The sequence below is a fragment of the Aquarana catesbeiana genome, linkage group LG08 (genome assembly GCF_042186555.1).
Source record: "Aquarana catesbeiana isolate 2022-GZ linkage group LG08, ASM4218655v1, whole genome shotgun sequence".
NCBI lineage: Eukaryota > Metazoa > Chordata > Amphibia > Anura > Ranidae > Aquarana > Aquarana catesbeiana.
Genome location: NC_133331.1, coordinates 129,992,969 through 130,008,095, shown reverse-complemented (window position 1 = coordinate 130,008,095; position 15,127 = coordinate 129,992,969). Strand labels below are relative to the sequence as shown.

The 15,127-nt window shown below is 41.9% G+C and overlaps 1 protein-coding gene across 1 annotated transcript in view; it reads left to right on the top strand.

The window, feature by feature from the left end:
• The window catches only part of HTR7 (5-hydroxytryptamine receptor 7), a 329,036-nt gene that overhangs the window by 225,029 nt on the left and 88,880 nt on the right, over positions 1 to 15,127 (top strand). Inside the window, exon 2 of the mRNA XM_073596393.1 lies at positions 14,233 to 14,982. Within this exon, the coding sequence (XP_073452494.1) occupies positions 14,233 to 14,982 (750 nt within the window). The remainder of the gene's footprint in view (positions 1 to 14,232; positions 14,983 to 15,127) is intronic.

The window sequence follows — 15,127 nt, the reverse complement described above, 5'->3', positions numbered from 1 at the left end:
AAGTGATTCCTTTGTACACCACTCCCTCAGTAAGTGCCATGAACCGAGGAAGGGACAGACTGATGTGAAGCAGGCAGACGGCTGAAGGGGAGCAGCATGTAAAATCCAGCTTGATGCACAGCCTCAGGCAAGCAGCAGCATACACTGCAGACAGTGACACTGACTACTCTGGAAGGAAGGTACAGTCCCCAGATCTCCCTCTGTGTATTTTTAATCATCATTATGGTGATCTCAGCACAGCAGGTGCTCTATTGCTCTGTCACAGTGTGTCACATGGCTGTTGGGTGCTGACTTTATTAACTTATGGGTGTTCATGGACAAAAAAAAACTTATGGCTGTATTGTGTGTTACAGATCAGACTGTAGCACAGCACAGCCATATGACACACTGTGACAGAGCTATAGAGCACCTGCTGTGCTGTGATTATGATGATCATAAGACGCTAGTTTACACCTGTGTTGGGGGGGGCAGTAAAAACACGCAGCCTAGGGGTCGAGGGGCCCCGTCAGGTAAGCTGTACGGTGCTCCATGATTTCTATTAGTGGCCCTGTTAAAGGACATTGGTTTTCACAGAATGTAACACATTCTATGAATTGGGGGAGGGACTCTGTCATTCATCTGCCCTTTCATTCACAGAATGTAATCTGGGAAAAAAAGCAATGACCTGGGTGTGGGAGGAGGTCATATAGTATCCCATACATTGATGTGCCGAAGATTGTTGCCAAATGTGATGGAGGCAGAAGTGACGATGAAGGGTTGGGTAAGGTGAGTATTATGGGTTATGAGGGGGCCTTTACAAAGACACTGTCACTTTTGCCTGAATGAGTAAGATGACAGTAGGGTGGATTTACTAAAGGCAAATAGACTGTGCATTTTGCAAAGTGCAGTTACTCTAATTTTCCTTGAACATGATTGCACATGATTGGATGATTGAAATCAGCAGAGCTTTACTAAACTCTAGGGAAAATGTTTGCAACTGCACTTACAAGTGCACGATCTACTTACCTTTATCAAATCAACCCCAGTGTCTCTTTAAAGTAAACTATAGTAACTCACAAAAGAATACCCACACTTTTATAGTAATATAAAAATATATATTTTAATATAAATAAGAATATTAACATGGCTGTTAAAGCAGTGCAGCAGGAGCAGTTGTATTGGGTACAGGGGGATGAAATATCATTTGGGAGAAAAAAAATCTGTATCCATGAGGCTGACAAGTGAATTCTATTATTACTATATCAGTACTGAGCATACTATTCTCCTAGGAAATCTAGCATACAAGGGGGATAAAGCAATATGAAAATGGGTGCTGTGTTTCCAAAATGGGGTGTAGTCCTGTTTTCCTTTTTTTTTAATATGTGTGGACTTGGGTTCTTACATCTCTGTGCCCAGGGTGTAAAATCTATATTACACCTCTAGATATCAGGATTCATCTAAATCAGTGGTTCTCAACTCCTGTCCTCAGGACCCACCAACAGGCCAGATTTTAGGTATTACCTTGGGGAGATGCAGACTAGAATACTCCAATCACTGAGCAGCAAATTATATCACCTGTGATGTATTTCCGTTATCCTGCAAATCTGGCCTGTTAGTGGGTCCTGAGGACAGGAATTGAGAACCACTGATCTAAATTCACCATGGCCGCAGACTAATCATAGACAGAAGGCAGTGTTTGTAAGAAAAGACTATTTCATACAACATATGGGTAAAGTGGTGATTCACAAAATGCACATGCAGGAAGTTCTCATGTTCATTGCATACCAGCTATACCAGTTATCTAAAAATGAACCTCATCTGGAAAAAACAACTTGAAAAATACCAACTATACAGAATGATTTTTCCACCTACCATCATTGTTCATACAAGCTTCTATCTTATCTTTAGGGGCATAACAAGCTTAAACGGTTTGCAGTGATTTACCAGCCTCCTGGGCCAGTATCATGTTTTTTTTGATGATTTCTCTGCCTGGCTACCCTACTTTCTCTCCTCTGAAATATCATTCTTAGTGACTTTAACATTCCTGTTAATGGTAACAGCCCGGCTACAGCTTAACTTCTCAACTTTACCTCATCTTTTGACCTAAAACAATGGACACACACTTCACCCGCTCCAATTGTAATATCCTCAACCTTGTATTCTCCCATCTCTGCACTCCTGGCAACCTCACATACACCCCCTTTCCTCCCTCTGATCACAACCTCATCAGTTACACAGTATCCTCATCTCCAATCACCTATCCCTCCAAGCAGCAAAAAGATTACTTGTAGAAACCTTTGCCGCTTTAAGCCTTCTCTTCTCTATTTTGCCACTGACCACCTCTATGACAAGATCTCTCACCTGTCCTGTCCTGACCTGCTCACCTCTGTCTAAAACTCTCATCCTCACTGGATGCACTTTCTCCTCTAACTACACACAGAATCAAGCCCTGACCGTTACAACCCTAGCAAACTGACAACACCAGAAACCTCAAGAGACATTGCCGTGCTCTTGAACGACTGTGGCGTAAATCCAAATCCTTGCAGGACTATACCATGTAAATCTGCCCTCCTAAAATACAATTCCTGTCTCCATGCTGACAAACAAATCTACTTTGTCTCTTTTTCTAATACCTTGTCATCCAGTCCTTTTCGGCTGTTCTCTACCTTTAACTCTCTGCTTTGTCCCCCGCCCCCTCTACCCACTAACTCTCTCACTGCCCAAGAGATTGCCAATCACTTCAAAGACAAGATTGGTGCAATACGTGAGGACACCTCCACTGTATAGATATCTTCCCCACTTAACATACCCACCTACAGCACAGTCAACACGTTCCTCTTTTGAACTGGCTACTATTGAAGAGGTTGCAAAACTTTTTTCAGATTCCCACCTAAAAATTGTTCCCTGGATCCTGTTCCCTCGCACCCTCTTATTCTATCCTATGCTCCTTCACTCCCATCTTCAAACTCTCCCTCTCTACTGGCACCTTTACCTCCCCTCTAAAGCATGCACAGATCATTCCCATACTTAAAAAGGCCTCACTGGACCCCACCAACCTGAACAACTTAAGACCCATCTCATTGCTCCCATTCACCTCTAAACTTTTAGAACGCTTAGTGTACAACTGTCTTAGCTCCTACCTCACCGAAAACAACCATCTTCACACCTTACAGTCTGGCTTTTGCTCGCAGCACTCCACAGAAACTGACCTACTAAAAGTTACTAATGATTTACTAACTGCTAAAACCATGGCCACTACTCCATACTCTTACTACTAGACCTCTCTGCGGCCTTTGATACTGTTGACCACATGTTCCTTCCCAATAAACTCCATTCCTTTTGGCCTCCAAGATTCTCCTCTATCCTGGTTCTCCTCCAGATATCACATCGCTACTTCAGTGTTATCTACAACTATGCCTCCTCCACTCCATTTCCTCTTTCTGTAGGGGTCCCCCAAGGCTCTGTTCTTGGATCCCTTCTCTTCTCTATCCACATCTCTGCCCTTGAACACTTGATAACCTCCCACAGCTTCCAATACCATCTCTACACCAATGACACCCAAATCTCTCTCTCTACTCCTCACCTCACTCCTTCAGTCTCCTCTCGCATTACTAACTTACTAACTGAAATATCAGCATGGATGTCACACCACTTCCTTAAACTAAATCTCTCTAAAACTTAGCTGATAATAATCCCCCTTGCCCTTGCCCCCCTTAATGACTTTTCCATCAAGATCAGTAATGCAACCATAATCTCTCCCCTCATGCCAGGGTACTAGGTGTAATCCTAGACTCTGACCTGTCCTTTCAGCTGCAAATCCAATCATTGTCAAAAGCTTGTAGACTTTACCTTCGTAACATCTCTAAAATTCGCTCCTTTTTAACTAATAAAACCACCAAGCTACTCATTCACTCTCTCGACTATTGCAACTCCCTTCTCATAGGCCTACCTCTCCATAAGCTATCCCCTCTTCAGTCTATCACGAATGCTGCTGCCAGACTCATCTTCTTTACCAACCGCTTAGTGTCTGCCACCCCTCTCCGCCAGTCCCTACAATGGCTTTCGATTGCCCAGCAAATTAGATTCAAAATACTAACAACAACAGACAAAGCCATTCACAACTCTTTCCTGAGCTACATCACCTAATCTTGTCTCCAAATATCACCCAAACTGTCCTCTCTGCTCCTCTCAAGTCCTCCTGCAGTCAAGCTCTCTTGTCTCCTCCTCCCATGCTCATCTCCAGAACTTTTCCAGAGCCTCTCCCATCCTTTGGAACTCTCTACCTCAATCTGTCCGGCCATCTCCTACTATGGTGGCCTTTAGATGATCCCTGAAAATTCATCTATTCGGGGAGCCAACTAATCTTCTATCACTTCCATCAACGCATCCCCCACAGTTATAACCTTTTGTACCACTTGCCCCACTCTATTAGATTGTAAACTCTTACGAGCAGGGCTCTATTAACCCTTTTGTAATTTATTGTATTGTAACTATACTGTCTACCTTTTTATATTGTAAAGCGCTGCATAAACTGTTGGCACTATATAAATTCTATAAAATAACAATAATCGTAATACTGTAGCTGAACTGTTTGAAGCACGTGATTTATTAGAATACACGCCTTAAATCATCCTCTTTTCAATATCCTATTGCCCAAAAGGTTTACATTTTTTCATCGACCTTATGCATTTAAACCATATAATCAGTAGAGAGAGATCACTATGACTTAAATAAAGATTTGATAACATTTTAGAAGCCATTATTGGTAAGGTTTAGAAAAAGAGCTTACAGTCTTTTTAAAATATTTGGAAATCTACAAGGTCATAGGTCTTATTGCTGGATAACATAAACAACATTAAATCAAAGGCTAGTAAACTTTGCTGGACACAATTTGCAACAAATGAACAAGATGAATAAACAGTGGCATGCAGGGACAGACAGACATATCTGGTCTTTTTCCTAGTAAGTTATGACTAGTTGAGCCAAACCACCTTGTCTAAAAATGTTCTTACTTTTATTTGAACAGCTATCTTAAAGCCTGTCTCTAGGAGAAATATGTATCCCTTTTCCCATGATTCCCTCTCACTACCCCCCTCACTCATTCAGATCTTATTGACAAAATAAGTGTGGATGGTGAAATCGATTGATTGAAAATGCAGCCATGTATAAGTACTTTAATCAGGTAGTAGCTGAGCGATCTTCCTGACTAGGAGAGTGTGTGTATCACAAAAATAAATGAGTAAAATTACAAATCCTTTGGTAGGCGAAATTGTAAACATGTACATATTTTAATTATAGTTAGCTATTTGTCTGGAGATGTACTTGAATAGAAATGCACAGATGGTGTCACCTTTCCTTAAAGCAGAACTACACTGCATCTGAGCACCGCAAACCAAAAATGCTATTTAATGCATTTTTTAATAGTCAAAGTAAACTCATCCATCAATGTCTCCATGCTTTTTTTCCTGAGAAATCGCTTCAAACACTCCCCATCTTTTCTGGCCGTGGCCATCCTGAGTAAGGGCAGATAATTAATGTAGCATTTACCTCCTGGATTCCATCTGCTCTTAACTCAGTTATGCAGGCAGGAGGTTGTGCTTAGCTGAGAAAATCTCTCCTCCCCTCCTCTCCTCCTAAAGACTCCTGGGATGAATGACATCATTTGCCTAAGCCTGGAAACCAGGAAGTAACTGAAGAAATAAAAAAAAAGATTAAAAAAGTAAATGTGACATACTTTCCAATCTATTTACTAATGCTAGCAGCATAATGGATTCAAACTAGTGAATGTTGATTGAGAGCGTGAGGTTCCACTTTATTACCAAGATAAGGCTGTGGTTTAAAAGCCCAATACCAAGCATCTAAAAAATTATCCCTTGCAGTAGGGCTGTGCCTGCACTGCTAGGTTTAATTTTGTTTTTTTGGTATAAGGCAGTGGTAACCAAACTGTGGCTCGGGGGCCTGGATGCGGCCCTTTGCTTGCTGTTACCCGGCCCTTGGAGTGCTTTTTTATTCACTGACACCAATTGAGGGCACAATTTCTCCCAATGACACCAATGATGGGGCATAATTCCTCCCAATGACACCAATAATGCAGCTCAATTACACCAATGATGGAGCACAGTTCCTCCCAAAGATGGGAGATTGTTTACTCCCCCTGATGCTGGGAGATTTTGTAATCCCGATGGCCACAGTCCAGAAAACTGGCCTTTTGTTTAGAAAGTTTGGAGACCCCTGGTCTAAAGCCTCGTGCACACGATCCGATTGTTGGCCAACAAAACTTTTGTCCGAAGGGCGTTGGCCTAAACTTGTCTTGCATACAAACGGCAAGGAATTGTCGGCCAACAAATACGAACGTAGTGACGTACTATGTTGTTTTTCAGCTCTTTAGCCCCACCCTTTGGGTTCCTTCTGCTAATTTCGTGTTAGTAGAAGTTTGGTGAGTGTTGATTCGCGCTTTTCATTTCGCACTTTTCATTTCGTGCTTTTCAGTTAGTTTCTAAATGGCCATTCAGCAACCAGACATGTTGTGGAATTGGAGGAGATAACGTGTTATTTATTATTGGGCTTGGAGTTACTGCTTTGACATTATTTTTTTGGTTGAATAATGATTTGATTTGGTATATTTTCTATATTTTTGGATGCATAGAATGCACTTTTTGGTTAAGTTCTATTGGCAGATAGCATGTCTAATTTTATTTGTTTTCATTTTTTAATGCACAATAAAAAAATTGTGTAGCATAATACTTGGCTATGTGTTTTACTTCAAATGACAGTTTGGGAGTAGGCAGTTACATTTTAAAAAAATACAATGTAAAATTGACAATGAGCAACATAGTTGTATCTTTGATCTTGGGATAATGGTGTTGTGGTAACTTGCCCCCCCCAAAAAAAGCATAATATAATATTATTCTTGATATCACTAGAAAAAAAAGCCTGTGAAAATTTGTTTGCAATAACTCCATCAGCATCACCAGCAAAGCAGCTTCATTATTATCCCATTAAAGAAGAAGAGAATTGTGCTCTGCATTTCAAGATTTCATAATTTGCCACGTCACGGATGTTAATTCTCCATTACGAATGCTAGTTTACAGGACCGACCGCTTCTGGCTCATCCTTGCTTCCGAGCATGCCTGTTACTACTTTGGACTTTTGTCTGACAGACTTGTCTACGCACACTCGGAAAATCTGACAACAGACATTTGTCCGCGGAAAATTTTAAAACCTGCTATCCAACATTTGTCCGCGGAAAATCCGACAACAATTGTTCGATGGAGCATACACACGGTCGGATTTTCCGCCAACAGCCTGTCATCACACATTACCCATCAGAAAATCTGATCGTGTGTACGTGGCTCAAGAGAACAAAAAAAAAGTTATACTTACTTGATCTTCTGCTCCTCACTGCAGCTTCTTCTCCCCAATGTGAGCAGTCAAAGCAAGGTCCAAAGCCTTACTTTGGCTGTTATGACACCGAGGGCCAGTCCACTGCCAAAGTGTGGAGGAGTGCCATCTGCCAGGGAAGCAGAGGATCAGGTAAGAAACATTTTCTCCTGAGAGATGCACATTGAACAAGTCCAGATTACTGCATAGTCTACATTGGTCAGGATTGCAGGACTTCCAGGAGTAGCACAGAGCTTCCCACAAACCTTGTTGATGACTGTCGCTAAAACATTTCCATCTATTTTGAAAGACATACATTACCTTTGTCTCTACATATTTGCCCTCCCTGTCTTAGGTCTGCTAAGATTTATTTTGCTCTGGGGAGTCTGCCACCTCTATGAGAGCTAGGTATACGGTGACACACAAAAGAAAAATTTTCATGGGCATAGGTGAAGTTCTTCTTTAATGTAATAATAACTAATGAGTTTAACTTATCATTAGAAGTACAACGATGAGTGCAAAAACTGAAAACACACAATAGGATTGATTTACTAAAACCGGAGAGTGCAAAATTTGGTGCAGCTCTGCATAGAAACCAATCGGCTTCCACGTTTTTTTTTTATTGTCAAAGCTTAATTGAACAAGCTGAAGTTAGAAGCTGATTGGCTACCATGCACAGCTGTACCAGATTTTGCACTCTCCAGTTTTAGTAAATCAACCCCACTATGACTATGGTGTGCTATTGTTCTCTGGTGCGCTGGTTGTCTAATGCCCGTAAAAATTACACTTAATGTGGAAAAGATTTCTGACCCTTGCTCTACCCTATAGAAAATGTTGCGCTGTATGTAGGCTCTAAAGTAATTTGGGACTTTAACTTTTTAAATACTTTCTCTTACCATAATATTGTTACTGTATTTTGATAAATGATAACATTTTGTGATTTGTAGATTACACACAAATCAGAATAGATTAACTTTTTAGATGATGTATCAATTACCTACAAGTGGTTTTAGAGAGTCAGCTGACCTATAATCTTGCAATATAAGAAGTAGAAAATCATAGCAGGAAGCAAAGTCTGCTTATGTAATGAACAAATATGGCTGCCCCATATACAGTATCAGTATAATGCAGTCAGGGGAGGCAGGGGAGGCAGAGCTCAAAACTATTGAGCTTCGAGGGTCGTAGCTCAGGGACCATATTTGGTGGGTAGATAGCCAAAGACCTACCCCACCGCTGGTCAAAATGTGAGGCTCCTAGCAAATATGGTTCCGGCGATACGGGGCTCATTGCGCAACCTGTCAGAAGCTACATACAGCACGGCCAGTTTAAATACAAGCTGGCACACTCTGTTTGCAGCAGACTGAGAGGTTGAGCTCACAGTGCCTTTCCTCACTTCTTGTCAGAGGCACTGAGCTCAATGGACAGCTTGGAGCCGTGGACCAATAATGGTAAAGCATCATTGGTCCAAGCTAAATAATATATTATTATGCTATATGTTATAACATAATAATTTATTATTTATCTATTTACTGTGAAATTACTGGTTTGAAGTTATAACTTCATACTTCAGTAATTTGTCCGTTAAGCCAGTACAGTTTTTGAAAATATAGTAAATTACCTTAAAAACAATATATAGGAAGGCCGGTTTACCGGCCTGAAATTATGGGAGGAGCCCGGAGGGTATATAGCCAGACCATCCACAATGGTCTGTGTCAGTTCCAGTGCGCGGTACCCACCCACCCATTCCCCTTCTCAAGGCACTTCTCTTCAAACAATTTCTCTACAGAAATATCCATTACTTTCTTAAGGTATGCGCCCTTCTCTGGCATACCGCCCAGCAGATCTGGGTTTACCATACAGCAGGCCAGGGCACACTTCAGGTCTATTTATGTTGTTAGTCTTGTGACGTGTTTATGTGTTTCATATCTATCAGGACGGAGGGCTCCGACCATAAATATGAAGGCCGGGTTACCGGCCTGAAATTATGGGAGGAGCCCGGAGGGTATATAGCCAGACCATCCACAATGGTCTGTGTCAGTTCCAGTGCGCGGTACCCACCCACCCATTCCCCTTCTCAAGGCACTTCTCTTCAAACAATTTCTCTACAGAAATATCCATTACTTTCTTAAGGTATGCGCCCTTCTCTGGCATACCGCCCAGCAGATCTGGGTTTACCATACAGCAGGCCAGGGCGCACTTCAGGTCTATTTATGTTGTTAGTCTTGTGACGTGTTTATGTGTTTCATATCTATCAGGACGGAGGGCTCCGACCATAAATAGGAAGGCCGGTTTACCGGCCTGAAATTATGGGAGGAGCCCGGAGGGTATATAGCCAGACCATCCACAATGGTCTGTGTCAGTTCCAGTGCGCGGTACCCACCCACCCATTCCCCTTCTCAAGGCACTTCTCTTCAAACAATTTCTCTACAGAAATATCCATTACTTTCTTAAGGTATGCGCCCTTCTCTGGCATACCGCCCAGCAGATCTGGGTTTACCATACAGCAGGCCAGGGCACACTTCAGGTCTATTTATGTTGTTAGTCTTGTGACGTGTTTATGTGTTTCATATCTATCCTTCACCCCAAATAATCACGGACGCCGCAGCCTCCACAGGTTTTGCAGCTATTTTTGGCCACCACTGGTTCGCAGCACCATGGCCGCCAGAAATACTCTCGATCCCCGGGTTCAGTCAATCCTCCTCGATGTTCGAGATTTACCCCATTGTTGCAGCAGCCCACGTCTGGGGCAACAACTGGGTAGGACAAACAGTGACATTTTCCACAGATAATCTAGCCACAGCCTCTATTATAAACAAAGGTCGCTCCAAGTCCTTGGCCATCATGTCCTTCCTACGCAGGCTGGTGCAACTCTCACTACAGCACCAATTTAATGTCCTCTGCGTTCATATCCCCGGTAAATGCAACACTTCGGCCGACGCGCTATCTCGCTTTAACTACACAACCTTCTTTTCGCAGGAACCTGGAGCCGACCCGACCATGTCTGCTATCCCACATTGGTCACAGCTAACCCTGGATTGAAGCGACATCTTCATGACGCCACTAGTCTGATTAACCAGTCACTATCTCACAATACCCTGAAAGGCTACCATGCTGCCTGGAAAAGCTATCACAGGTTTCTAGAGGCTAACCCCGGGGCTATACCAGGAGATCTCCATCATATCCTGGCCTTCATTTCATACTGCCACACTCAGCTGAAGTTATCCTACAACACTATTAGACTCTACCTAGCTGGCATCCAGCATTTCACCTCTTTTCTAGATCCTAACAAACCATCTTTGTTCGCTACCCATGCGGTCAAGGCCATCCTCCGAGGCATCCACAAGCAGAAACCCCAAGTTAGCGGTAAACGCTTACCAGTCACCAGTGCCATGTTTCGAGACATGTCCACCATACTCTCACGCTCACCTTTCGGTTTTTGCCCAGCTTGGTCATCCAAGCTGCCATCTACCTGGCATTTTATGGCTTTCTACGACCCAGCAAATTCACAGTCAGCAGCACCAGTCATAGGGCCTTACGCAGACGCCACCTCACGCGTCACAACAGCCACTTCACGATACACCTTGAGGTATCCAAAACACAACAGTCCGGTCCAGGGGTTGACATCAAGCTCTTCAGAACGCACAACGCCTGGTACCCCGTAGCCATCCTAGATAGTCTATTAGCCCATTTACTTGATCCCTCGCAGGACAGCCCATTGCTGCCGTTCCCGATCAGCCCGCTTAGTACCAACCAGTTCACTACTCACGTCAGGATCCTTCTGCGCAACTTAGGCCTTGACCCCAACCGTTATTCTGGACATTCTTTCCGTATTGGAGCAGCATCAGCAGCCTCACGAAACGGAGTCCCGGACCACGTGATCAGGAAAATGGGAAGGTGGAAATCCACCTGCTTCGCTCGCTATATTCCCAATCCACAAGTAGAAATGTCACGAGCCTTTTGCAAGCTCGCTCTGTAAGAAGACCATAAACTTAAATAAAACATTACCTCCCTAAACCAAGTCTTTTTGCGCCCTTCTCTGGCATACCGCCCAGCAGATCTGGGTTTACCATACAGCAGGCCAGGGCACACTTCAGGTCTATTTATGTTGTTAGTCTTGTGACGTGTTTATGTGTTTCATATCTATCAGGACGGAGGGCTCCGACCATAAATAGGAAGGCCGGTTTACCGGCCTGAAATTATGGGAGGAGCCCGGAGGGTATATAGCCAGACCATCCACAATGGTCTGTGTCAGTTCCAGTGCACGGTACCCACCCACCCATTCCCCTTCTCAAGGCACTTCTCTTCAAACAATTTCTCTACAGAAATATCCATTACTTTCTTAAGGTATGCGCCCTTCTCTGGCATACCGCCCAGCAGATCTGGGTTTACCATACAGCAGGCCAGGGCACACTTCAGGTCTATTTATGTTGTTAGTCTTGTGACGTGTTTATGTGTTTCATATCTATCAGGACGGAGGGCTCCGACCATAAATAATAATTATGTGTATATTACTTACTTATGGTAATTAACCACTTGCCACCCAGGCCAATTCTAACACTTCTGTCTACTACATGTAAAAATCATAATTTTTTTTCCTAGAAAATTACTCAGAACCCCAAACATTATATATATTTTTTAGCAGACACCCTAGGGAATAAAATGGTGGTCGTTGCAACTTTTTATGTCACACGATATTTGCGCAGCAATTTTTCAAACATGTTTTTTTGTTTTTGGGGAAAAAAATGTTTCATGAATAAAATAAAAAAAACACTAAAGTTAGCCCAATTTGTTTGTATAATGTGAAAGATGATGTTACGCTGAGTAAATAGATACCTGTCACGCTTTAAAATTGCACACACTTGTGGAATGGCGCCAAACTTCAGTAAAAATCTCCATAGGCGACGCTTTAAAAATGTGTTTACAAGTTACCTGTTTAGAGTTACAGAGGTCTAGTGCTAGAATTATTGCTCTTGCTCTAACGTTCACGGCGATACCTCACATGTGTGGTTTGAACGCCGTTTACATATGCTAATACAAGTCCTTATGCTGGTTAAATTAGTAATCTACGAGAACTAATGAAGGTGCTATATATAATCTATATAATCAGAGAATGGTTCAGGTTCTATTCTTTTATTATATAGCTTATATATGGTGCTTTCATTAGTTCTCATAGTTTACTAATTTAACCAACATAAGGACTTGTTTTAATAAAATCAGGACTATTGGTAGCTAATGAGAATCGAATAAGTAACTTGTGTATATGTAACCTGTATGTATCTGGCTCTGATATTAGCCAGTGCCTCACCAGCCACTAACCTCACCGCACATCCCTGTACAGTATACACAGAAACAAAATGAATAAAGCAGGCTGATAAAACTACTTATATCATCACATTGATCACGTTCATGTGTATAGCTAAAAAATGCTGCAAATACTATACACTGTACTTAACAAAAGCAAAAAGTATGGTAATATTACTCTAATGATTGTACATTTGGTCGTATACAATGCATCCGGAAAGTATTCACAGCGCTTCACTTTTTTCACTTTGTTATGTTACAGCCTTATTCCAAATAGGATTAATTTTATTATTTTCTTAAAAATTCTACAAACAATATCCCATAATGACAACGGAAAGACATTTGTTTGAAATCTTTGCAAATTTATTAAAAATAAAAAACAAAAAACATCACATGTACATTAGCATTCACAGCCTTTGCCAGGACACTCAAAATTGAGCTCAGGTGCATCCTCAGGCCTGTATGGTAGAGTGGTCGGACAGAAGCCACTTCTCAGTAAAAGGCACATGACAGCCCGCCTGGAGTTTGCCAAAAGCAACCTGAAGAACTCTCAGACCATGAGAAACAAAATTCTCTGGTCTGATGAAATAAAGATTGAACTCTTTGGCCTGAATGCAAGCGTCATGTCTGGAGGAAACCAGGCACCGCTCATCACCTGGCCAATACCATCCCTTCAGTGAAGCATGGTGGTGACAGCATCATGCTGTGGGGATGTTTTTCAGCGACAGGAACTGGGAGACTAGTCAGGATCGAGGGAAAGATGAATACAGCAATGTACAGAGACATCCTTGATGAAAAGCTCTGGCCCTCAGACTGGGGCAAAGCTTCATCATCCAACAGGGCCTAAGCACACAACCAAGAAAACAAAGGCGTGTCTACGGGACAACTCTGTGAAAGTCTTTGAGTGGCCCAGCCAGAGCCCAGACTTGAACCTGATTGAACATCTTTGGAGAGATCTGAAAATGGCTGTGCACTGATGCTTTCCATTCAACCTGATGGAGCTTGAGAGGTTCTGCAAAGAAGAATGGGAGAAACTGCCCAAAAAATAGGTGTGCTAAGCTTGTAGTATCATACTCAAAAAGACTTGAGGATGTAATTGCTGCCAAAGGTGCTTCAACAAAGCATTGAGCAAAGGCTGTGAATACTTATGTACATGTTATTTTTTTTTTTTAAATAAACTTGCAAAGATTTCAAACAAACTTCTTTGTCTACGTTGTTATTATGGGGTATTGTTTGTAGAATTTTGAGGAAAAAAATGAATTTAATCCATTGTAGAAGAAGGCTGTGGAAGAATAACAAAATGTGGAAAAAGTGAAACTCTGTGAAAAATTCATAGGTTTTGTTTACTAAAGATTAACAGTTTAATGTTTATTAAAACGAATCAGATTCTCTGGTTGTTCCTAGCACATCTCAAACAAATAAATTGAAGGATTCAAAACTAAAAAAGGAATTTAACCCTAAAAATAAAATGTTGAATTGGTTGCTATGGGCAGCTGACTGTTTTCTTTGGACATGTTTATATATAAGACCCATTAGATTTCTACTTAAATTCCATTTTCTGTTTGTTTTCAGATATCTGGGAATTACTCGACCTCTGACCTATCCCGTAAGACAGAATGGGAAATGCATGGCCAAAATGATCCTGTGCGTTTGGCTCCTATCTGCATCGATCACATTGCCTCCTCTGTTTGGTTGGGCGCAGAATGTCAACGATGACAAAGTCTGTTTAATTAGTCAAGATTTTGGCTACACTATTTATTCCACAGCTGTTGCCTTTTACATTCCCATGTCGGTGATGCTATTTATGTATTATAGAATATTCAAAGCCGCTAAAAGGAGCGCAGCTAAACATAAATTTGCGGGGTTTCCGCGATCAGAGGAAAGCGAGGGGATGATCACTGCGAACGGTGTTGTGAAAATGTACAAAGAATCTGAAGAATGTGGCAATCTATCAAGACTTCTGAGAAATGATAGAAAAAACATTTCTATTTTTAAAAGGGAACAAAAAGCTGCAACCACTCTCGGGATTATTGTTGGGGCTTTCACTGTATGCTGGCTACCTTTTTTTATATTATCCACAGCCAGACCTTTTATCTGTGGGACAGAATGCAGCTGTATTCCATTGTGGATGGAGAGAACATTTTTATGGCTGGGATATGCGAACTCTCTGATAAACCCTTTCATTTATGCCTTTTTTAACAGAGACCTGAGGACCACATATCGCAATCTGTTACAATGCAGGTACAGAAATATCAACAGGAAGCTGTCAGCTGCAGGGATGCATGAGGCTTTGAAGCTCGCAGAGAGGCCTGACCATACCCTGTAAGGATACGTTTGATAATGCACCCTGTTTCACACTGTAGAGCATAACATACATTCCTTTTACATTATAGGTACAACTCGATTTCTCTGGATTTCAGCAGATAGGATTTGCAGGTTGTTTTTGTGTACCTGTGCATAAAATATT